Raw genomic sequence first — 25,321 nt, 5'->3', positions numbered from 1 at the left:
TGGCAGCGCACCTTGTGAATGTGCTCAACGGTGGGGAGGGCTTTGCCTGTGATGGACTGGGCTGTATCCATTACTTTCTGTAGCCTTTTCCATTCCTGGTGTTTCCATCCCACACCGTGACTCAACCAGCTAGGATGCTCTCCACTGTGTACTTAAAGAACAGTTAGAGAAACTCATTGATCACAGGTGCTTCGATGCCTAGATCTCCACGTCTCCCTTCTCTTGTTACTGAGGAACTGGAAGGCAACGGTAACTCAGACTTATGCAGTCCTACATCATGATGCATGCCACAGGACAGAATCCAACAAAACATTATACAGAGCCACATGAGGAGTTGTTGGACTGGGTGATGAGAAATGGATTTTTAAAAAATGATGAGAGGTGACTTGATAGAAGTGTACAAGATAATAAGATTGAGTGGATAGCCAGAGACCTTTTTCCCAGGGTGGAAATGGCTAAGATGAGAGGATGTAGTTTTACGGTGATTAGAGGAAGGTAGCTCTGGAGACCAAATGTCAACCAACATCTTTTATAAACCTACTGACTCTCATGGTTATCTTGACCCTATCTCCTGTAAAAATGCTATTCCCTTTTCTCAGTTTTCTTGCCATGAGCAATGTCCTCCTTCTTCAAAGAATGGGGTTTCCCTCCGTCTACTGTCTTTGCTGCCCTCACCCACATCTCCTCCATTTCTCAAACATCTGTGCTTACCCCATCTTCCCACTGCCTCAGCAGTGATAGAGTCCCCCTTGTCCTTACCTACCACTTCATCAGTCCCCACATTCAACACATTCACCTCCGCACCTTCTGCCATCTCCAAAGGGAAGCTACTACTAAACATATCTCCACCTTCCTCACTCCACTTTCTGTAGGGATTGCTTCCTTTGTGATTCCCTTTTCTGGTCGTTCCTCCCTATTAATCACCCTCCAGGCACTTATCCCTACAAGCAGCCTAAGTGCTACTCCTGCCCCTACACTTCCTCCCTCACCTCTAGTCAAGCCCCCAAACAGTCCTTCCAGGTGAGGCAACACTTCACTTGTGAATTTGCTAGGGTTGTCTATTGTGTCTGGTGCTCCCAATGCCACCTCCTCTACATTGGTGAAAGCTATTGTCAATTGGGGGGGCCGCTTTGTCGAGCACATCTGCAGCATCCGCCACAAACGTGACTTCCCAGAAGTTCTGGTTCCCATTAAATTCTGGTTCCCATTCCTCTTCCGAGGCATCGAGGCATGGCCTCTTGTTGAGGCCGCGCTAGGTTGGAGGAGCAGCATCTTATGTGCTGCCTGGATACCCTTCCTGATGGCATGAATATCGATTTCTCCCTCCAGTGAACAAATTACATCCCTCCCCCTTCCTCTGTTCCCTGCTCTGACCTTTCACTTCTTCTCATCTGCCTATTACTTCCCCTGTGTCCTCTGCTCCTTCCTTTTCTCCTGTTGTCTACTCTCCTCTCCTGTCAGATCCTTTCTTCTCCTGTCCTTGACCTTTCCCACACCTATCACCAAAGCGGCCCCCCCCAATTGGCTTCACCTATCACCTTCCAGCTAGCTTCTTTCCCCTCCCCCACCTTTTTATTCTGACATCTCCCCCCTTCCTTTTCAGTCCTGAGGAATGGTCCCGGCCCGACACGTTGACTATTTATTCATTTCCACAGATACTGCCTGACCTGCTGAGTTCCTCCAGCATTTGTGTGTGTTGCTCTGAATTTCCAGCGGCTACATACTTCCTCGTGTTTGCGATGTAAGAAGTAGGTTTCTTGCACAGAGAGCGCTGAGTATGTGTATTGCCTTGCGAAACGCAGTGGTAGAGGCAGGTACGTTAGGGACATTCGAGCAACGTGTAGAGGAAACAAAAGTGGAGGGCTACGTAAGAGGGAAGGGTTAGATTGATCTTCAAGTAGGTCAAAAAGTTAGCACAACATGGTGGGCTGTAGGGCCTTGTACGGTGCTGTCCTGTGTTCTGAAGTGGACTGTGGAAGGGGCTCTGCTGGAGATGAGTGAGTGGAGGTGCTCACTAAAGCAGTCATGGATCCTCAGCTGAAGGCAAGTCTCCAGTGGTTTGACGCAGGTACAGCTTTTCTGAACGTTCTAAAAATATCAGCCGTGTTGACCTTGTTATAGAGACTGGATGTGCAGAAACTAGAGCTGTGTATCATAAACATAAGGAAAGCGGAGCGTTAGTCTTTTGGCAGGACAGCAGTAAATGTCTGATACCAAAGGGCATCCATTTAAGGTGAGAGGGGAAGTTCAAAGGAGATGTGTGGGGCAGGTTTTTGTTACAGAGACTGGTGAGTGCCTGGAATACACTGCTCAGGGTGGCAAATACAATGAGAACGTTCAAATGGCTCTTAGAATGTGCAGGAAGTCAAAGATATGGACCTTGTGTAGGCAGTAGGGATTGGATTAGATGGACATGTGGTATCATAGAGGTTAGCGTTACGCTTTACAGCGCAGGCAGTCGAGGTTCATTTCCCGCCACTGTCTGTAATGAGTTACGTTCACCCCGTGACATGTGGGCATCCTCTGGATGACCCACTTTCCTCCCACATTCCAAGGATGTACTGGTTTGGGATAGTAACTTGTGGGCATGCTGTACTGGCGCTGGAAGCATGGTGACACTTGTGGGCTGACCTTAGCACAGTCCTCAGACTGAGCTGGTCATAAACGCAGTCACTGTGTGTTTCAATGCTTCAATGTCCAAGTGACAAACAATGCTAATCTTTAATCTTTACCTTTACTAATATGAATAGTTCAGCTCCGTGTTGTGGGCCAAAGGGCCTGTTCCTGAGCTGTACTTCCCTACGCTCCATGTTCTGCAGGTCCGTTCAACTGAGCTGGTCCACGGCTTTTTCATGGTGCGTTTGATTTTTGGATGAAAAGTGACCAGAGGTGTACAGGGCACAGGTGTGCAACTATTGTGCCAGATGTGTGTGGAAAGCAGAACAGGGACAAGCTAGACAAAGAAGGGAAGGACAGGTTGTCATGTGTTTGGGATTGTCAGAAGTACGATGTAGCTGAAACACTCTGAACTCTCCTCCCCTTCCAAATACTAACTGGTTCGCACCAATTCATTTTCTGTTCTTTTTTTAAAATGCAGTTTATTTTTAAAATATCATTTTTAACCTTCAGTTACAAACTATGTGTTTGCAATCTTGGTTGTTGTTTGTAGCTTGTAAGACCAGGAAAGTGACTGGCAAGAAGAATATGAAGGCAGTGTTTCGACATCTGGGAGAACATTAACAGGGCCACAAATCCACTTGTTCTCCAGCAGGGCAGTCAGGAAAAGCCTCTTTTGATCTGGATAAAAATGGAGGGCTATATTGGAGGGAAAGGTTAGATTGATCTTCGAATAAGTTAAAATATTGACTAAACATCATAAGCCAAAGGACCTGTACTCTGCTGTACTGTTCTTGTTTTCTGATTGCCACCTACTATCCTCTTTGGGTTGATGGTCAACGTGGTTTTGTGCAGGAGACTATACCTCCCATATCTGATTAAACTTTTTTGAGGGGATAACTATGACAATTGATGAAGGCAGTGCAGTAGACGTGCTTTACATGGACTTCAATATAGCTTGTGTTAAGGCTGATACAGAAAGTTCAGGCACAAGGGATCTGAGATGTTGGCAGACTGAATCCAAGTTTAGCTGCACTGGAAATCTTTACCGAGTGGTGTACTGCAGGGACTGGTGTCGGGACCTTCATTGTTTATAATAACTGACTTGCATGAGAGTGTAGCTGGTATGATGAGTAGATTTGCAAATTAAACATAGATTGGTGAACTCAAAGAAGGTTCTTTAAGGATACAGTGGGACATAGATCAGCTGGCAGGTTGGGCAGGGAGGTGTCAGAATGTAATGCAGTTTGGGAGGTCAGGTTCTGTTCGGACGTCTAGAGCAAATGACAGAGACCTTAGGATACAAGACCATAGCGTCCTGATACAAGTGTATAAAGTGGCAATAAAGGCTTTTGCATACTTCCTTCATAGGGTGATCCATTGAATATAAGAGCTGTGTGTTTTATGACAGCTATATACTGTATATGGTTCTGGCAACCAAACCACAGGAAGGATGTGGTATAGAAGAGGCTCACCAGGATGCTGCCCACAAAGGAGAGCTGTAGTTATAATCGGGATTCGATGTGCGGCTTTATTCTCCAGGGAACATAGCAGGTGGAGGGGTGAACTCATAGAGGTTTATAACAGTATGTAGAAAAGAGAGGATGGATTGTCAGTCTTTTTCCCAGGGCAGGAGGATCCCAAACTAGAAGGCATAGGGTTAAGGAGAAAGGGGGGAGAACTTAAAGCGATCTGAGGGGTTAATTTATCAGAGAGAGTGATGAATAATTGGAATGAACTGTCAGAAGAGGTAGTGTAGGAAAATACAATCATGTTTAGTGTGCATTTGGACAGATACTTGGATAGCAAAGGCATAGAGGAGCACAGGCCAACTGCAGGAAAATGGAATTAGCATGGGTAGGCATCACAGTTGGCATAGACAAGATAGGCTGAGATCCTATAGGCCTCTAAGATAGCCCACAGTGGTTGCTGGGAAGGCTGATTCCTGTCATTTTCTCAAGAGGCAGATATCCATTCCCTGGGAAGGATTTAAACAATGAGTTTAAATTCCATTGGTGTAAGGTGATTTGAATAGGAAATACAAGTTCTCCTTCCAAGAAAACAAATTCTCTCTTCCTCCCCTCTTCTTCTATTCCCACTCTGCCCTCTTACCTCTTCTTACTTGCCTATTGGAGGTTATGCCCGTATATCTCTTCTTCCCTTTCTCCTATGGTCCAGTCCCCTCTCCAATCAGATTCCCTCGTATCTGGCTCTGTACCTCGTCCATCAACCTGGCTTCACCTATCACCTTCCAGCTATCTCAAACAGGAGAAAAATCTACAGATGCTGGAAATTCAAGCAACACACACAAAATGCTGGAGGAACTCAGCAGACCAGGCAGCATCTATGGAAAAAAGTACAGTCAACGTTTTGGGCCGAAACCCTTCGGCAGGACTGCCAATTATCCTTCCCCTCCCCCACCCCCACCCCCAACTTTTTAATCGGACATCTCTCCCTTTCACTTCCAGTCCTGAAGAAGGATATCGGCCTGAAACGATGACTGTTTATTCATTCCATAGATGCTGCCTGACCTGCTGAGTTCCTCCAGCAATTTGTGTGCATTGCTTTAGATTTCCAGCATTTGCAGAATTTCTTGTGTTTATAATGTATGAGTTCATGGGTTCCTTGTCTGTTAAAATGCCGATTCCTTTATAATCCAGCAAACTGTTTCCCATGGGCCTGTACCTTTATAATCCAGCAAACTGTTTCCCATGGGCCTGTACCTTTATAATCCAGCAAACTGTTTCCCATGGGCCTGTACCCTTATAATCCAGCAAACTGTTTCCCATGGGCCTGTACCTTTATAATCCAGCAAACTGTTTCCCATGGGCCTGTACCTTTATAATCCAGCAAACTGTTTCCCATGGGCCTGTACCTTTATAATCCAGCAAACTGTTTCCCATGGGCCTGTACCTTTTAATTTAGAAAAAAAAATGTACTCCGTCAGGCTAGAGATAGCTGGCAAGACCAACAGTTTTTCCCACCTCTGGGTGTCTCTGAAAATAGGGTGGTGCATTTCCCTTTTGACCTGCAGGCTAACTGGTTTGGGTGTGCCTTTTATATTAATGATCTGTTTTATTGAACCAACCCATCTTCTTTTCTGATATAATAGAATGCATCCAATTATTGATATTTTATTTAGTGGTACAGCACGGAGTAGGCCCTTCTGGTCCTTCGAGCCACTCCACACCCCCTCGCATCAACCCCCCGACAAACCTGATTAACCCTAACCCAGTGATTCCCAAAGGGGGCGGTTATGTGTTCCAAGGGGGCATTAGGGGAAACAGAAGTCTTGATTCTTGGATGGGACGGTAAGCGGAACCCTAACTTGAAGCACGGACCTGACTGACCGTGTTAAATTGCTGCCGTCGCCAACATCCAATAGGCATTCCCATTTGTGTTAATTTTTATTTAATTTAGTCCTGTTAATGATGGATAAATATGTGTGATCTCTACGAGTCCAAAAGCAGTGAAGCCTTGAATTCTAATCCTGCTAAGAATCAGAAACCACAGAAAGTGCATCCATACAATGTTACATACCTGGAGTATGGTTTTGTTCCATTCCTGTCAGATCAACAACACCCCATGTATCTTATTTGTAATACTGTACTGTCTAATGAAAGCATGAAACCATCAAGATTGCAGGAACCCTTCTGTAATAGACACTCTGAAAAGGTTACTTATGGTATACTCAGTTCCAGAAGATGAAAGAAGCATTTGAAAAGCATTGCACACTCAAGTCATTTGCCAAGAAAGCTAAAAATGACCTTGATAGTGGTCTCATTGTGAAAGGTCTCATACAGTTGGTGAAAGATTAATAATGCCTGCTGTATCAGAAGTGCTCACCACTGTTCTCAAAATGGATACCAGTGTTTTAAAATTAATTCCTCTGAGTAATAACTCTGTAGCTCGTTGTATTGATGAAATGAGTGAAGACATTGAGTAACAACTATGCACAGAGCTACAACAAACAGAATTTGGGATATGACTGGATGAGTCAACTGTGTGAGACAATGAGACATTGCTAATGGCAGTCAAATGGTTTATCAAAAATGAAAACATTTATGAAAAAATTATCTTTTGTAAATAGTTAACGACAAATATCAACAGAGAATCAATCTACGACAAACTCAAAATGTATATTGAGGATTAAAGTATTCTGATTAGGAACATGATTTCTTGCGCAACAGATGGAGCATCATATATGACAGGTCACCATGCTGGTTTAGTGGCATTTATGAAAAACAAATTCCAAGTCTGTTTGCAATCCATTGTGTAATTCATCATCAACGTCTTGCAGCCAAAGGCCTCAGCAAACAACTTTTTCAAGCGCGACTCTTGCTATCAACAAAATTAAAGCTCATCCATTAAATAGAGGAATATTTTGTCAGTTATGTCAACATAACAATGAATGTTCGGATGCTTGCTTCTTCACACTGAAGTGCCTTGGCCATCAAAAGGCTGTTGCTTAAAATGTATCTTTGATCTTATTTTGATATTGTGGTTGAACTTTTGCTCAAAGCCAACAAGAGCTTGGGAAACAAGGTTGAACTTCTACATGGAGATGTGGCATACCTAGCCAATCTGTAAGACAAAATAAACATTCTGAATGTGAAACTGCAGGGCGAGAATTTCAATTTAATCCAGGCAAAAAGCGTAGTTGTTCACTTTTATCGGAAAATTGAAAATATATAACCAAAACATTGGAGAAGAATGTTCTCACAGTGTCTCTGAATGGAAAGTATGGCGCTCTCTTTCAAAGGTAGTGATTTGCAAGAGTACTGCTTAACCCTGCAGTTACTGAAAAGGATTTTCAGAATCGATTCAAGGATTTGAACAACCTGGAAATTCCAGACTGGGTAATTAACCCATTTCTTTGCAGGGTGAAAGAACAAGAAGAACAGACCTTGCAAGAAGAAATTATTGAAATTCAGAATGATGGAGAAGCAAAAATACTTTTAAAAAATGTGGCTTTTGTGGTATGTGGCTACATTGTCATATGAAGTTTCCTGGTCTTTGGAGAAGAGCCAAAATGCTCTTCATTGCATTTCCATCCGCCTACCTTGTTGAAAGAGGCTTCAAGATTCATTTATTTATTATCAAAGAATGTATAATTTATACAACCTTGAGATTTGCTTTGTAGACACAAAGCAGAAAACCTGAAAGAATTCAATTATAAGAAGAAAAAATATATAAAAATAAAAAACCAAAACTTGATGCACAAGAGAAAGAAAAAAAAATGCAAATCGTGCAAACAATTGAAGCAAACAACAACAGCATCCTAAACCACAATTGAGATCTCAGATCCAAACCCTGGAGCAGCCTATGTAGGCCCAAAGCCTGGCTTAGCAGTTTATCGTATTAGCAGGCATGGAGCACAGTAGCCAGGGCAGTCTTCATGGTCTCATCACCATGGAGATGACCATTACGGAGAATGAACAAAATTGGCTCTCGTCCTGACCGACGCCCTGTCTTTTCAGTCTGTCTGGGCCAGCGTTTAAATTGACCCACCAATGGAACAGTGGAAGGCTTCAGCGCCCTGGAGAGAGGAGTAAAGCTCGCAGAGAATGAGCGAAATTAGCTCTCACCTCCAATATGAGCAGCATTTAAATTGTCTAAACAGTGTAAGGTACCTCACACTAGGATCTGGGCATTGGGCCTAGACCACACCACCCAGCAACTTTCTCCGGGCCCAGACTCCGTCACCCAGCCCGAAGCCGCTCTCAAGCTCTTCTGCTCAGCTCTTTGTCCAGAGCGATTCACCCTCGCACCCTGGCCAGTTGATTGAGCATCGGAACTTCTATGCCTGGGCCCCAATTTCTTCCGCCGCTCAGAGCAATTCAACCTTGTTCCCAAAGCAGTTGAATGAACATTGGCACTTCTCTGCTCAGGCCTCAACTTCTTCCTTTGGTGCCCAGAGCAATCCACCCTCAAACCCAGGCCGGCTGTAAGAGTATCAGAACTCCAACTGCAACCATTTTGCAATAAACCACCTTGGCTCATCCTCTGAACTCGTCTCGCCATCACTTGCCCGTTTACTGTTTGTGGTGATAACTTAACACAATCAACCACAGAAAAGGTCTTTTTAATGATGTTCTTAGTTAGATTTCTTATCTTTTTGACTACTAGAAGTTGTTGCACTTGTTCGGTCAGTAGCTCCATCTTAACTGGACTAAGTGCAGTGAACCACATACTCACATCAATAAAAAAACAGAAACTGCTTGGACATTGTTACGCGTGGGGACTTAAGGCTTTTGCGGTCACAACTTGAACCAGATATTTCAAGTCTTGCTAAAAACCATCAAGCTCAAGGATCACATTGATATCGAAGCTGCTGTACAGTGCACAGGTCCTGTGTAAGCTAGGTTTAAAGACAAATAAAAATTTAAAGCAGAATCATTTTTCATATGTCAGCATATGGTAGACATGTTTTTACCCTGTGGGGTGCTGGAAAGTATGTTGTGCCTAAGAGGGGCGTTGGCAAGTATGATGGTGCTGTAGAGGGGCATGGCAGGTATGAAAGTGCTTTAGGGGGAGGTGTTGAGCTCAAAAAAAGTTGGGAGATACTGCTCTAACCTAATCACGGGACAATTTACAATAACCAAACAACCTACTCAATATGTCTTTGAACTGTGGGAGGAAACCAGAGAATCCGGGGCAAGCCCACACATTCCAAGGGGAGGACATACAGAGATTCCTTACAAACTGAACTCTGGAAAGCCCCGAGCTGTAATAGTATGGCAGTATCCACTATGGTACTGTGGCACCAAACTTAGAGTAGTTAGAGTACAGGGTGATTTGTTTGAGTTGAAAGCTATTTGCTAAGTTGGATAGCTGCTAGCAATTGGCCCACTGTAATACTGCCATCAGCATAGTAGGCTTATTGACATTTAATGCCATGCTCTGTAGCAATGATTAATATTTGCTGAATTTAAACCGTTGCCCAGTGGGTGTTACCTTGACCTGAGTGAGAAGTGTCCATGTTCAAGTCCCGTTCCTGATACTTAATGTCAAAAGTCCAGTCTGATACAGGAAATCAAAGTAAGAACTGCAGATGCTTGAAACTGGAATACAGCGGATTCTGGTTCATTGGGCCATCGGTTAATCGGGACAGCCAATTATTTGGGACAACTCTTAAAGAACAAAAACTAATGGAGAAAGTAGCCAGGCCCTTAACTTATTTGTGATGCCATGCTGCTTTATTGGGACAAGAGAGTGTTGCCGAACAGATTCTAACTAGTGTCAGTCATGTTCACTTGTTAGACACTACATCGTGCTTAGAGCGCATATTTTTAAAATAGTATCAGTTACATGTGTTTGTGTTTAAAAAGCAGTGACTTTTGTCACTAATAGTTGGCTAGAAATAAGCAGTAAGACAACACAGAACTGTTTTGCTCACTGTGGTTTCAAGCATTTCAGCCTTGGAGATGCCAGAAACAGCCAGGAGTGAAAATAAATGATTTCACTCCTTCAACAAGTTAAGGACTATGAAGAATTTGAATGTATTGACAATCATCTTGAATGTTTTGGAGGATGCCATCGTCAAAAGCATTGTTTGAAGGCAGTTCATTATTTACACTAGGTATCGGTACTGATTTTGTTCATTTACAGTCAACCAAATAAACATTGGATTAATTCCTCTGTTAATAGTTATTAGGAACTAATACATGGTAGTATTGATAGTCCTCTATTTTGTTCTGTATTTCATTAAAATACATAATTTGTTAATCAGTTAAACAGTAGTTTGTTTTTTTATACCCTTTTAACTATTTCCATGAAACCTCAGCTAATTGGTGCAGCCACTTTATGGGGCCAAAAAGTACTGGTTTCGATGTGTCCCAGTTAACTGGAATCCACTGTAATTTGCTTACAGATACAGACCTGTCACAGGCCCTTCCGGCCCAATGAACCCACGCCACCCAGTTACACCCATACGACCAGTTAACCTACTAACCTGTACATCTTTGGGATGTGGGAGGAAACCGGAGCACACATGGTCATGGGGAGCACATGCAAACTCCTTGCAGACAGCGGAGGAATTGAACCTGGGTCGCTGGCGCTGTAAAAGCGTTACACAAACTGCTACGCTACCAGGTCGCCCCCTGTATGCTTAGGAACAACTTCTTCCCATCTGCCATCAGATTTTTGAACCTCTTTTGCACTATTTATAAATTATATCTTTATTGTAACTTGTAGTTTCTTTTCTGTAATGCTTTGTACTGCTGCCACAAAAGCAAATTGCACAACATATGTCAGTGATAATAAATCTGACTTAGACTGTGATTCTGAAATAAAAACAGAAATTGGTTTAAAAGCTCAGCAGGTCAGGTGTGGAAAGAGAAACAGATAAGGCTTTGGGTCTGTGACCCTTCTGTTACTCTGGTGCAGTAATAAGGGCATTTGTTAAGTTGAGACAATAAACTATGATCCTTTTGAGTGGGCAATAAAGTCCCCAGAATGTGTTTCATATTTTTGAAATTCTTCATGTGATTATTTCAGAGTTAATTATCAGATGGAAAATTTCTCTGATCATTTCAATCAAGGGATCTTGCTGTGCAAAACGGCTGCTGCCTTTCCGTGCGTTCCAGCTCTGCACACAACTTCAATTAGAATATAGAACATAGAACAGTACAGGAGAGTACTGGTCCTTTGGCCCACGATATTGTGCCTACCATTTGATTTTTTTAAAATTTAGAAATACAGTGCCGTAACAGGCCTGGATGACCCAACACGGCCATGGTGCCCAGTTACACTCATGTGACCAATTAGCCTACTAACCTGTACGTCTTCGGAACGAGGAAGGAAACCGGAGCACCTGAGGAAACTCATGCATCACGGGGAGAACATACTCTCTGATTAATCTAACCCTTCACTTCTGCATAGGACATAACACTCCATTGTTTTTATATTCACATAGAAAATCATTGCCTAAGAGTTAGAAGCTCTGAGAGCTTGAACCTCATTGGTGGCAAAGCTAGTGTGAGCTATGAGTCGTCTAAACATAGTTGTGTTGAAGAGGCCCTTTCTAGTTAGTAGTTAGTCCTGACGTGGAGCTGGTGAAGATGTTCAGATTTCCTTTACTTAGCCTGTTCTGCATTCTGAATGAAAGGTCTGTTTTGTCTTCTACAGAGCAAGGAGATCGGGTTCCAGCTGCACGAGGATTTAATGAAGGTTCTCAACGAGCTGTACACGGTAAGATGATTCCAACTGCACATCTAGCTAGTTGTAGTGGGCTTTGGTGGACTTTAACTGGAGTTTGATTCATGAAGGTGGAGCTGTGGGTGTTGTCTACATGGATTTAAGGCTTTTGGCAGTCTCCCTCATGAGAGGCTCATCCGAATGCATGAGATAGTTAGTGATGGTATCAGTCAATGGGACATATTCTGGCTGGAGTTTGGTAACTCGTGGTGTTCCATACTATGTCCTCTGCTGCTTGTGACATATATAAATGACCTGGGTGAAAACGTAAATGAGTGAGTTAGTAAGTTTGTAGATGAATCAAAGATTGGCAGTGCTGTGGATAGTGTAATAGAATCAGTGGGGATATAGGTCAATTGCATTGAGTCTCATGACAGAGGTAGGGATGTTACTGGAGAAGATTCTTAGAGTAGGATTTATGGGCATCTGGAAAACCATGGCCAAATTAGGGACATTGCTTTATGTGGAGCAAATTAGGGATATTGCTTTATGTGGAGCAAGTCGTGTCTTACTAACTTAATTTGAGTTTTTTTGAGGAGGTGATGAAGATGGATCTGCAAATCTTGTCTATGGACTTTAGTAAAGGCATTTGATAACTCCCCTTATGGGATTTTCATCCAGAAATGGGATCCACACCATTTTGATTTAGAATTGGCCTCTCCATAGAAGACAGAGGGTAGTGGTCAATGGGACTTGTTCAGACCTGTTTTAGATAGCATTGGTTAAATGTTTGGCTACAAACCATGTTAGTAACACACCAAATGCTGGAGGAATTCAGCAAGTCAGGCAGCACCTATTTTGAGCTGAAACGTTGAAAAGGATTGAAAAGGAAGAGGACCGAATCTAGAAAAAGGTGTTGGGGTGAGTTAGGGGTACAAGCTGACAGGTGAGGAGGAGGCTGGGTGGGTGGGTGGAGGAGGGCGGATGAAGTAAGAATCTGGAAGGGAGTAGGTGGAAGAAATAAAGGGTGAAGAAGAAGGAACCTAATAGGACAGTGAACTGTGGGAGAGAGGGAGGTAATGGGCAGCTGAGGACAGAGGAAGGGATAAAAGGAAAGAGAGAGAAGGGGGAGTTGTGGGGGAGGAAATATTGGCAGTTAGAGAAATTGATATTAATGCCATTGGGGGGGGGGTCTACCTCCTTAACCCATCTTCACGTTTCTTGGAGTTTCTGGGAGATGCAAGATATTATAAATCATAATTTGTCTTGTGACTGTTGCGAGGAGGTTGTATTGATTTATGGTATATCAGTGACTTGATTACGTTGATTGCACCTTTTGCAAGTGCTTTTGAATTAATGTTCCACACTGTGAATCATTTTCCAACTACCCAATCTTTGATTTTACCATTAATCTACCTGTGTCACAAGACTGAGATTTGCTGACATTTGCAACATTTCAACGTTAGCCTTACATTTACCAGGCAGTTCTGAAGAGAATCTAGGTTTGATGAACATCTTATTATTGAAATATTATTCTACCTCTCATTCGATTGTATAAAATATGGGGGAATGTATTTTCTAACTGACCTAGTTTGCATGTGAATTTTGAACTGAATTGGTTAAATTTATTAGCTGTAATCTACCTTTATAAAAATAATTTCTTGTTTTGTAAAACCCATTGGGTAAAGATTAGTCCTATTCCATTCACCTAATTTAACATTATTACTATTATTAGTACCTTTCAGAGTGGATAAAGGAGATTTTTGGGTGTGGAGTGGGCTAGGCTTATCAATGAAAATATTTATCTGTTGCACTTCCACAAGACCATGATGGATCATAAATATTTATTGATTCTTTCTTATGGCTTCAGACTTCCTTCCACTTTCCTGAACATTGGAGTGTGCATTCTCACCGGTGTTTGATGTAAAAACAGAAAATACCAGAAACATTCAGCATGTGTGGCAGAATCTGTGGAAAGGGAAAGTGAGTAAAGGTTTCAGGTCAAAGAAAGGACCAAGAGTCCCAGACCTGAAATGCAACTATTTCTCTCTCCAAAGATGTTGCCTGACCTGCTGGGCATTTCCAACATTTTCTGTTTTCATGCCAGAGAGGAGAAAGTGGTTGATTTGATTGGCACTGACAACAGCTCTTGAAGTGATTTTGCAGGCCTTTAAGGAAGCAGTTATGATTCAGTCCATCAGTGTGTCTGCTGTTGAACATAATTTAAAGATAGCGGATTTCCTTTTCTAAAGGACAGTAGTGACTTATTTACTTAAACCCATGGTCCTGCTGGGGATTAGGCTGCTGGCAGTCTCTGCTTGGGCCAGTCTTTCACATTGTCTCTAGTGCAGCCCATCTTCTTGGTGTATCCTTCCTCTTCCAGGGATGAGGTCCTCAGAACTTCTGTTGGCATTTGTGTAGCTCTGGGATTTTATGGGATGGGGTTGCTATTCCTGTGCCCAACCTTCCTCCTCTTGCAGCCAGGCTTGGGGCAGTCCATGGCAGCGTTAAAGAACATTAGTAAGCCAAAGCTTCTTTAGTTTCAAAATCAGCATTTCAGATTTTCTTTCCACATTATGTAATTGTTTGAATTCCCCAATTGCTGTGAGGGGGATTTAACTTGATCACTGGGCCAGACTCTGGGTTGCAAGTCCAATAATGCAAAGACAGTTCTGCTGTGCTCTAAGATGAAATCAAAGTCAAATGTGTTATCAACCTACGTATACACTCAGTGGCTGCTTTATTAGTTCCCTGCTGTACCTAATAAAGCAGCCACTGAGTGTATGTTCGTGGTCTTCTGCTGCTGTAGCCCAACCACTTCAAGGTTTGACATGTTGTGCATTCAGAGACGCTCTTCTGCATCCCTCTGTTGTAACGCGTGGTGATTTGAGTTACTGTTGCCGTCCTGTCAGCCTGAACCAGTCTTGCCAATCTCCTCTGACTTCTCTCTGTAACAAGGCATTTCGCCCACAGAACTGGATGTTTTTTTGTTATTCGCCCCCCCCCCCGGCAAACTATAGAGACTGTTGTGCGTGGTAGTCCTAGGAGACAGCAGTTTCTAAGATGCTCAAACCGCCCCATCTGGCAGCAATGATTATTCCACGGTGAAAGTCACTTAATCACGTTTTTCTCCATCCTGATGTTTGGTCTGAACAACAGCCGAACCTCTTCACCATGTCAGCATACTTCTATGCACTGAATTGCTGCCACATGATTGGCTGATTAGATATTTGCATTAGTGACGAGGTGTATCTAATGAAGTGATCACTGAGTGTATGTAACCATGTACTACTTTGAGATTCATTTACTTGCAGGAATTTACAGGAGAATGAAGAAATACATGACTGCATTTCATTCTGATATACAGTGCCTAAAAAAGTATTCCCCCCCCCCCCCCCAACCGCCCTGGAAGATTTCATGTTTTATTGTTTTCCAACATTGAATCACAGAGAGAGTGTGCCTTAGGTTGAGCTTGGAGATCATATTCCCATCTAGATGCTGCATGTAACACTTCAAAGTGGGAGAGCCATGGGTTTGGAGATGCTCTGTAGTGATCTTGTCGCTGACAGTGTGGAAACTTCAAGTGCTGAATGGTTTGCTTTTTTCTTGCTGTTGAGAGGTTTTCCCATTGTCAGTATTCCATCACATTCCTGATCTGTGCCTTTTGATGGTCAGCGTGAATTTGGAGATGGGCATTGAGTCACCTCTGGTAAATATGCAGCCTCTGGTCTGGTGCTGGAAGTGATCATTTGACGCTGGTTCATTGCAGTCTTTGATCAATCACATCAATTATCCCGATCAATAATGCACTTGGGCCAAAATCAGCAGTTCCTCTTAAAACACTGAAGATCAAAGGGCAAAGAAACAGATCTAAGATGGATTAGTGATTTCCAGAGATGTTTTGGCCAGAATTTTTATCTGAAAACCTAGTTGAAGGTTATATGGGTCTATGTTTAAACTAATGTAAGGGAAATCTTGGACGGTGTTTAGAATTCCTCATTATTACAACCCCGGGGCAACTCAAAACACTTCGCATCTCGTAGAAACTGCAGCACTGTTTGTGCACAGCAAGATCCCATGAACTGTAAGTCCTCATTCACTTAATAATCTGTTTATTTTGTTAAGTAATTGTAACTGAGATACAGGGAGACATAACACCTTTAGGAGTCATGCATTGTTATAAAGCAATTGGGAACTTTCCAGGGTTGTAATTATAGTGGCAATTTCATCCGATTTCAAACAATACACTGTTATTGTAGAGTGCGTATTGCTGTAACATTTACCATCGACTCAAAGCAGTTAGTGTGATGCTTTACAGCATCACCTGTAAAATCAATCGGAATTCATTTCCTGCTGCTGTCAGTAAGGAGTTTGTACATTCTCCAGTGACTGTGACTGTGTGGCCTTCCTCTGTGTGCTCCGCTTTCCTCCCATGTTCCAAATTCCAAAGACATACAGGTTAAGGTAGTAAGGTTAGTAATCTCGGGATTGCTGCCTGTGCCATGCGACAGTGAGGATAGGAACAGAATGAGGTGGTAGGTAAATGCGTGGCTGAAGAATTGGAGCAGGGGGCAGGGATTCAGATTTCTGGATAATTGGGACATCGTCTGGGGCAGGTGGGACCTGTACAAAAGGGACGGGTTGCACTTGAATCTGAGGGGGACAAATATTCTTGCGAACAGGATTACTAGAGCTGTTGGGAGTGGTTTGAACTAATGTAGCAGGGGGATGGGAACCAGTATGATAGAGCTGAGGATGAGCCAGCAGGTTTACAAGTAGATAATGGATGTAACATGAATGTAAGGAAGGACAAGCCAATGACTGGGTACACATGCAGACAGAGCAAAGAGTTAAATTGTACCACAGAGGCAAAATTCAAAAAGATGAAGAATGCAAGACTGAAATTGCTGTATTTAAATGCATGTAGCATTTGGAATAAGGTGAACAAACTCGTGTTGCAATTAGAGATTGGTTGATATGAAGTTGTGGGCATCACTGAGTTGTGGCTGAAAGAAGGCCTTTGTTGGGAGCTTAATATGAAAGGATATACTTTGTATTGAAAGGACAGGCAGGAAGGCATAGGCAGTGGTGTGGGTCTGTTGGTAAGAGATGGAATTACATCTTTAGAAAGAGGTGACATGGCGTCAGAGAATGTTGAATCTGTGGATGGAGTTAAGAAACTGCAAGGGTGAAAAAAACATTATGCGAATCATGTATAGGCCTCCAAATAGTAGACAAGATCCGGTGTTAAGATTGCAAAGGGAGCTGGAAAAGGCATGTAATAAGGGTAATGACACAATTGTAATGAAGGACTTCCCTATGAAAGGGGATTGGGAAAATCAGGTTAGTGTCAGATGGCAAGAGAGGGAATTTGTTGAATGTCTACAAGATGGCTTTTTACTCAGGGAAAAGCTATCTTAGATTAGGTGTTGTGTAATAACCTAGATCTTATTTAATGTAAATAAGAGTTTAATGTAAAGGAACCCTTAGGAAGCAGTGATCATATTATGATTGAATTCATACTGTAATTTGAGAGGGAAAAGCATAAGTCACATGTATCAGTATTGCAATGGAATAAAGCAAATTACAGAGCCTAGGTGGACTGGAGGGGAATACTTACGGGGATGATAGCAGAGCAGAGATGGCTGAAGTTTCTGGGAGTAGTTCACAAGGCACAGGATAGATATCTCCCACAGAGGAAGAAATTCTCAAATGGCAGGGGTAGACAATTGTGGCTGACAAGGGAATTGCATAAAAGCCAAGGAAAGGGCATATTAGGTAGCAAAAGTGAGTGGAAAGTTGGATGATTGGGAAGCTTTTAAAGTCCAACAAAAGGCAACTAAAGAACCTATAAGAAGGGAAAAGGTGAAATACGAGGGCAGACTAGGCAAGAGTATAAAACAGGATACCAGAAGTTTTTTCAGTTATATAACGAGTAGAAGGGAGGTGAGAGTTGATATTGGACCACTGGAAAATGATGCTGGTGAGGAGACAAAGAAATGGGAGATGAGCTTGACGAGTATTTTGCAGCAATCTGCACTGTGGAAGACACTAGCAGTGTGCCAGAGGTCTATGAGTATCAGGGAGCAGGAGTGAGTGCCATTGCATTGCAAAGGAAAAAGTGCCAGGCAAACTGAAAGGTCTTAAGACAGATAAGTCACCTGGACCAGTTCGATAACATCCCAGAATCCTGAGAGAAGTTGCTGAGGAGATGGCAGATGCATTGGTTATGATTGTTCAAGAATCACTTAGTCCTGGCATGGTTCTGGAGGACTGAAAGATTGTAAATGTAACTCCACTTTTTAAGAAGAGAGGAAAGCAAAAGAAAGGAAATTATAGGCCAGTTAGCCTAAGCTCAGCGGTTGGTAGAATGCTGGAGTCTGATATTAAGGATGAGGTTTCAAGGTACTTGGAGACTAATGATAAAATAAATCAAAGTCAGCATGGTTTCTGTCAAGGGAAATCTTGCCTGACAAATCTGTTAGAGTTCTTTGAGGAAGTAACAACCAGGGTGGACAAAGGAGAGGCAGTGGATGTCATTTACTTGCATTTTCAGAAGCTGTTTGATATGGTGCCACACATGAGGCTGCTTAACAAGATAAATCTTATGGCGTTACAGGAAAGATACTGGCGTGGATAGCAGTATGCCTGACAGGCAGGAAGCAGCGAGTGGGAATAAAAGGGACCTTTTCTGTTTGGTTGCCAGTGACTAGTGATGTTCCTCAGGGGTCAGTATTGGGACTACTACTTTTCACATTGTTTGTCAATGATTTAGATAACGGAATTGATGGCTTTGTGGTAAAGTTTGTGGATGATACAAAGATAGGTGGAAGGGTAGGTAGTTTTGAGGAAGCAATGCGATTACAGCAGGACTTAGACAAATTGGAAGAATGGGAAAAAAAGTGGCAGATGGAATATAGTGTTGGGAAATGTATGATAATCCATTCTGGTAAAAGAAACAATTGTGTGGACTATTATCTAAATGGGAAGAAGGTTCAAACATCAGAGGTGCAGAGGGACTTAGGAGCCTTTGTGCAAGACTCACAGAAGGTTAATTTACAGATTGAGTCTGTGGTAAAGAAGGCAGATACAATGTTGGCATTTATTTCAAGGGGAATAGAATATAAAAGCAAGGAGATAATGCTTTATAAGACACTAGTCAGGCTGCACATGGAATATTGTCAACAGTTTCGGGCCCCATATCTCAGAAAGGATGTGTTGTCATTGGAGAGAGTCCAGAGGAGGTTCACAAGGATGATTCTGGAAATGAAAGGGTTAACATATGAGGAATACTTGGCAGCTTTGGGCCTGTACTCACTTGAATTTAGAAGAATGCATGGGATCTCATTGAAACCTACTGAATGTTGAAGGGACTGGATAGCATGGATGTGGAGAGGATGTTTCCTCTGGTGGTGGTATCCAGAACTAGAGGGCACAGCCTCAAAATTGAGGGGTGACCCTTTAGAACAGAGATAAGGAGGAATTTTTTTAGCCAGAGAGTAGTGAATGTGTGGAATGCACTATCACAGACTACGGTGGAGGCCAAGTCTGCGTATATTTAAGGTGGAAGTTGATCATTTCCGATCGGTCAGGGCATCAAAGTTGTGGGCGTGCTGTGTTGGCACCAGAAGCATGGCAATGCTTGCAGTCTGCATTGGCCGTTGACGCAAATGGCATATTTCACTGTACGTGTTGATGTTTCGATGCACATGTGAGAAATAAAACTAACCTTCAATCTTTTTTACTTGTTACACACTCTTTCTGTTTTACTGTTACAGTAATATTGCTTTATCATTTCTCTTTCCTAACCATATATGTAGATTTGACGAGCTCTTTGCTCTGTCATTATAAGCCTTGTGTATCCTCCCAGCTCCCCTGCTTCTTCTAGAATACAACCATTTACATTTATTAAGCATATTTCATGTAAAGTAACCATTCATGGTACTTGGCTGATCCATGCCAACTCTCAGTTTAGGTTTGGTGAACAAATCAGGCATAAAACAGAAGATGTGAGAAATACACAGCAGGTCAGGCAGTACCTGTGGGGAGAGGGAGAGTGTTGAAGTTTCGGGTCTAAATCCCGTCATCCGAACTGGGAAAGTGTGAAAACGTGTAACTTTTCAGTGACAAAGAAGATGGAAAAGAGGTGGGTAGGACAGTGGGAATATCTCTGACATCTCCTTATCTCTGACAGAAATAAGGAGGAATTTCTGTAACTTCTCTGCTCCATTCATCTGCCTTTTCCCGGTAATCTTTGACGTCATGAATAACCAAGAACCTATCAACCTGTGCTTTAATTATAGCCATGACTTGGCATCTACAGCTGCCAGTGGCAATGAATTCCACATATTCACCACCATCTGGCTAAAGAACTTCTTCCTTGTCTCCGTTCTATTCTGAGGTTGTGCTCTCTGGTCATAGACTCTCCCACTACTGGAAATATCCTCTCCATGTTCACTCTAGGCCTTTCAATATTCGGTAGGTTTCAATGAGGTCCCCCCCTTTCTTCTCAAGTCCAGCAAGTCCAGCCCCAGAGCCACAAATGCTCCACATACGTTAACCCTTTTATTCCCAGGATCATTCTTGTAAACCTTCCCTGGACCCTCTCCCATACCAAAGTATTCTTTCTTAGATATAGGGCCCAAAGCAGCTTCCAATATTCTAAATGTGGACTGAGTAATGCCTAATAAAGCATTAGCATTACGTTCGTGCTTGGTTTGGACTGATCATGGTTGCCTGTCAGTGGAGTCTTATTGCCAACATTGCCCTAAAATTCTGATTGTCCAGTTGAGCCATTAGAGAGCTTTGCACCTTATCCAACTGAGCCCTATCAAACCCAGTGAAAGATAAGAAATTTTTTCCAGGGGCAAAGGGGAGGAAACTTCTCTTGGGTCAACTTTAAACCAATTCAAATGCGGATTCCATTAATGAACTCAGTACACCCTGCACTATAAAAAGAATCTTAGCTCAATTAGTGACCATTGCAATGAAACCTTATTAAAATAACTTTTTATCACTGAGTCATGTTTTAAGATAGAACTGTACATGTTACTGCAGCACGCATACTCAAAAATTATTCTGACGTAAATTTCCCAAAAATATATTTTGTACATGATAATTAATTTTCATTGAGGCTGTAGTATTCAGTATTACCCATTCAACTGCAAACATATTACATTCCTTACAACTGTTTGAGTTATATATATGGATATTGAAAATTAATTTGTAAAAATGGAGTTGTTTTGAATTTCTGTTGGTGTTATTTTAGCTCTGATAGTAACATGTTCAAAGGATTTGGTGTTAGAAGTTCAGCATCCTCACCGGTTCCTGGGAATATCCTGCGCTGTCACAGAAAAGCAACATCCATTATCAAGGACCATCACCATCCAGGCCATGCTCTCTTTTTGCTGTTGCCATCAGGAAGGAGGTACAGGTACCTCAGGACCACACCACGAGGTTCAGGAGCAGTTATTACCCCTCAACCATCAGGCTGCTGAACTCAAGGGATAACCGTACTCCACTGAACTGTTCCCACAGTCTATGGAGTCACTTTCAACTCATTACTAAACTCCGAGACCTGTGCCTTGATACCTCCCAGTTCAACTAAATCCTTGATTTACCCACTTGCAGACTCTAGTCAGTATTGAACTGATTGCACAACCTTACTGACTCATATTCACAGGCTCTACAACTCAAGTTCTCAATTTTTTTTATTTGCATAATTTTTCTTCTTTTGCACATTGGTTGTTTGTATGTCTTTGTTATATATAGTTTTTCATAAACTTTATTGTATTTATTTTCCTGTAAATGCCTGCAAGAGAATGAATCTCAAGGTAGTATTCGTACTTTGATAAAATTTACATTGACTTTGACTTGAGTTATTGCATGACGAAACAGTTGGAAAAGAACCTTTCCTAGAGTGAAATGCGATGATGACCATCTCCAGCTTAATTTGTGTGATTCAGGAAATTTGACAGAACGTTTCCTGGTGTGAGTCTCACTTGCACGTCTCATGACCTGAGCACCTAATCACTCCGGGAGCTGCTGAGGCACCTTGACCACATTGTCCCTCAGACACCTCACCTCAGTCATTCTGGCGACCACTGTGTTTGATGAGTCTGGAGGTCCAAGTAGTTGTATTACCTGCAGTCCCTCCTTCAGGCCCCCATTCACTGATCTCACTGAACCTGCCGAGATGTCACTGGCCCAAACTTTGATTATTCTTGAATAAAAGCCCCAAAGATCCTAGTAGTACAGCCTGGTATGAAAACACCAATGCTCAGGAATGAAAAAAAACTGCAGAAAGTGGGTGGCACTGATCAGTCCATCATAGGCAAAGCTCTCCCCAACATTGAGCACATCTATAAGGAGCACTACCACAAGAAAGCAGCATCCATCATCAATGGTTCTCGTCAGCCATCTTCTTCCTGCTGCCATCGGGGAGGACGTACAGGAGCATAAGGTCCCACACCACCACATCCAGGAACAATTATGACCCTAATCCATCAGGCTCCTGAACTGGAATGGATAACTTCACTCGCGTCAACTCTGAACCAGTTCTACAATCTGTAGACTCACTTTCAAGGACATTACCCTTCATCTTCTCAGCATTACTTTTATTTCCATATTTTATCTTTTTTTGCACATTCAAAGTTCAAAATACTCAAAGATCAAAGTAAATTTATTATCAAAGTACATATCTGTCACCATATACAACCCTGAGATCCACTTTCTTGTGAACATTCACAATAAATAGAATGAAACACCACAGAATCAGTGAAAAACCACACGCAAGATGGCGAACAACCAGTGTGCAAAAGACAATAAACTGTGCAAATAAAAGATACAAAATAATAATAATAAACAAAAGTACAATAAATAGCAAGAACATGAGATGAAGTGTCCTTGAAAGTGAGTCCATAGGTTGTGGGAACAGTTCAGTGTTGGGGTGAGTGAAGTTATCCCTTATGGTTCAAGAGCCTGATGATTGAGGGGTAAAAACTGTTCCTGAACCTGGTGGTTGAGACCGAAGGCTCCTGTACTTCCTTCCTGATGGCACCATTGAGAAGAAAGCGTGGCGGGGATGGTGGGAGTCCTTGAAGATGGATGCTGATTTCCTGCAACATTGCTCTTTGTAGATGTGCTCAGTGGTGGGAAGGGCTTTACCCATGATGAACTGGGCTGTATCCATTACGTGCTGTAGGCTTTTCCATTCAAGCATATTGGTGTTTCCATACCAGGCCATGATGCAACCAGTCAGTGTACTTCCACTGCATATCTATAGAAGTTTGTCAAGGTTTTAGATGATACGCTGAATCTTTGCAAACTTCAAAGACAGTAGAGATGCTGCTGTGCTTTCTTCGTAATGCCAGTTCCTGCAAGTGCTAGGCCAAGGACAGATTCTCTGAAATGATAATGCTGAGGAATTTAAAGCTGCTGACCCTCCCCACCTCTGATCTTCTGATGAGAACTGTCTCATGGACCTCCAGTTTCCTCCTCCTGAAGTTAATAATCAACTCCTTGCTCTAGCTGACGTTGACTGAAAGGTTGCTGTTCATCTTTGTTTATGTATCTCTTCCTAGTAAAATTTTTTTGTATTTCTCTATTCCCTGCAAATGCCTGCAAGAAAATGAATCTCAAGATCATATATGGTAACAATCATGTATTTTGAGATAAATTTACTTTGAAGTTGAAAATAGTTATCTTCAGAGCTATGTATTGACACTGAGGATTGCTCCTGTGTTTCCTTCTTCGTACTATGAGTAAGTAGTTTGGATCTGAAACACAGCACCCTCAACAATGCCTTGACAAACCCTCCCCCAGCACTACACTAGGAGTCACAACCTCTGTTTTCTTGCTTGAGTCTCTGGATGGGATTGAACCAATGGCCTTCTGGCCTGGGTGCAAGGGCTGGCCCTTAAGTCACTGATCGTGTCTCAGATCTTCAGCTAGAATGGTATCCCTGTTTACAACAAGACAATCCACCGCAGAGAGCAAACTCAGTCTGCAGCCAATGACTCAATCCCATTTCAGTGAGACAGATGCAGAGACTGACTGAAGCGTCAGAGATTGTTTAATGTCTGCTGACCAAACATTGTTCTAGTCGAGTTTTATAACTGAATCAGAAAGTCAAGGAAAGTAACTTGTTGCGTGGGATATCTGGTCCTTTGAGTGACTGGGTAAATGGAACTAGCTCAAATAGGTGTCTTGGTCAGCAAGGACAAGTTGGGCCGAAGAGCCTGTATCTGTTCCCGTTTCTGTGCCTAGACCACTTAACCTCTCCTTGAGCAGCAAACCCATTATGAATTGTATAGTTCTGCAATTTTTCCATTCCCCATGGAAAATGGTTAATGTATAAGAAGCATTTGACGTCTCTGGGCCTGTACTTTAAATGGACCACAGAAGGATGAGGGGAGAATCTCATTGAAACCTACCGAATACTGAAAGGCCTGGATAAAGCAGATGAGGAGAGGATGTTTCCATTATTAGGAGAGTTTCAGATGTGAGGGCACAGCCTTAGAATGAAAGGATGTCCATTTAGAACAGGGAGGGTACAGTTGCTTACTGGTTAGCATAATGCTTTTGTAACCACAGCAACTCAGATTCAGTTCTGCTGCTGTCTGTATGGAGTTTGCATGTGAGTTTCCTCCAGGTGCTTTAGTAAACTTGAGGTAAATTGTGACTAAATGGATTTCCTTTAGGTGCCTTGTTTTCCTATCACGTTCCAAAGACTTGCAGCTTAGCGGGTACATCGCTCACATGGGTGTAATTGGGTGGCATGGGCTCGTTGGGCCAGAAAGACTCTATATTATATCAAATTGATGTATTTCTTCAGCTGGAGGGTGGTGAACCTGTGGAATTCGTTGCCACAAGAGGGCTGTGAAGGCCAAGTTATTGGGTGAATTTAAGGCAGAGACTGATAGGTTGTTGATTGGTAAAACAATTGATAAAAGGGTTCATGGAGAGAGTGGGAGAACAGGTTGAGAAAAAAATATTGTGCACGATTGATGGCGGGACAGATTCGATGAGCCAAATGGCCTAATTTTACTCCTGTTTCATGAGAACTTATGGAATGATGTTTTACTTTGACTTGCTTGCTGATCTCCCCCTTCTCCCCATCCTTTGGTTGCAGGTCATGAAGACATACCACATGTACCACACGGAGAGCATCAGTGCCGAGAGCAAACTGAAGGAGGCCGAGAAACAGGAGGAGAGGCAGATCAGCAGGGACCCTGTCTTCAGCATGCGGTTGGAGGAGAAGCACCAGAGGCGCAGCTCGGTGAAGAAGATGGAGAAGATGAAGGAGAAGGTAGGGGAGTTGCCCCCCCCCACCGCCCCACCTTCCTCTGGTTGATTTCGGAGGGCTGACGACAATGTTTCCAACACAACAGACGTCCCAAAGGTCCTATTTTCCATTGTCCAATGCTGCCCCTCACGGCTGTTAATGATGGTAGTCACACCTTAAGGCTTAGCACCTTGTGCTGTACCCTTCATTGCTGCCGGATGATGCTTCAGAATCCTTCCTTTAATACATTGGAGTAATTGGTAATCTCTGCAAGTTTAGTCA

At 42.6% G+C, this 25,321-nt stretch overlaps 1 protein-coding gene across 10 annotated transcripts in view; it reads left to right on the top strand.

The window, feature by feature from the left end:
* srgap1a (SLIT-ROBO Rho GTPase activating protein 1a) overlaps window positions 1-25,321 on the top strand; it is a 310,991-nt gene that overhangs the window by 195,869 nt on the left and 89,801 nt on the right. For all 10 annotated transcript variants that reach the window (XM_063058474.1, XM_063058468.1, XM_063058467.1 and 7 more), the window contains exons 4-5: window positions 11,746-11,808; window positions 24,887-25,063. In XM_063058474.1, coding sequence (XP_062914544.1) covers window positions 11,746-11,808; window positions 24,887-25,063 — 240 coding nt within the window. The remainder of the gene's footprint in view (window positions 1-11,745; window positions 11,809-24,886; window positions 25,064-25,321) is intronic.

The sequence above is a fragment of the Mobula hypostoma genome, chromosome 9, assembly GCF_963921235.1.
Source record: "Mobula hypostoma chromosome 9, sMobHyp1.1, whole genome shotgun sequence".
Lineage (NCBI taxonomy): Eukaryota > Metazoa > Chordata > Chondrichthyes > Myliobatiformes > Myliobatidae > Mobula > Mobula hypostoma.
This window is presented reverse-complemented; position numbering and strand designations above follow the sequence as displayed.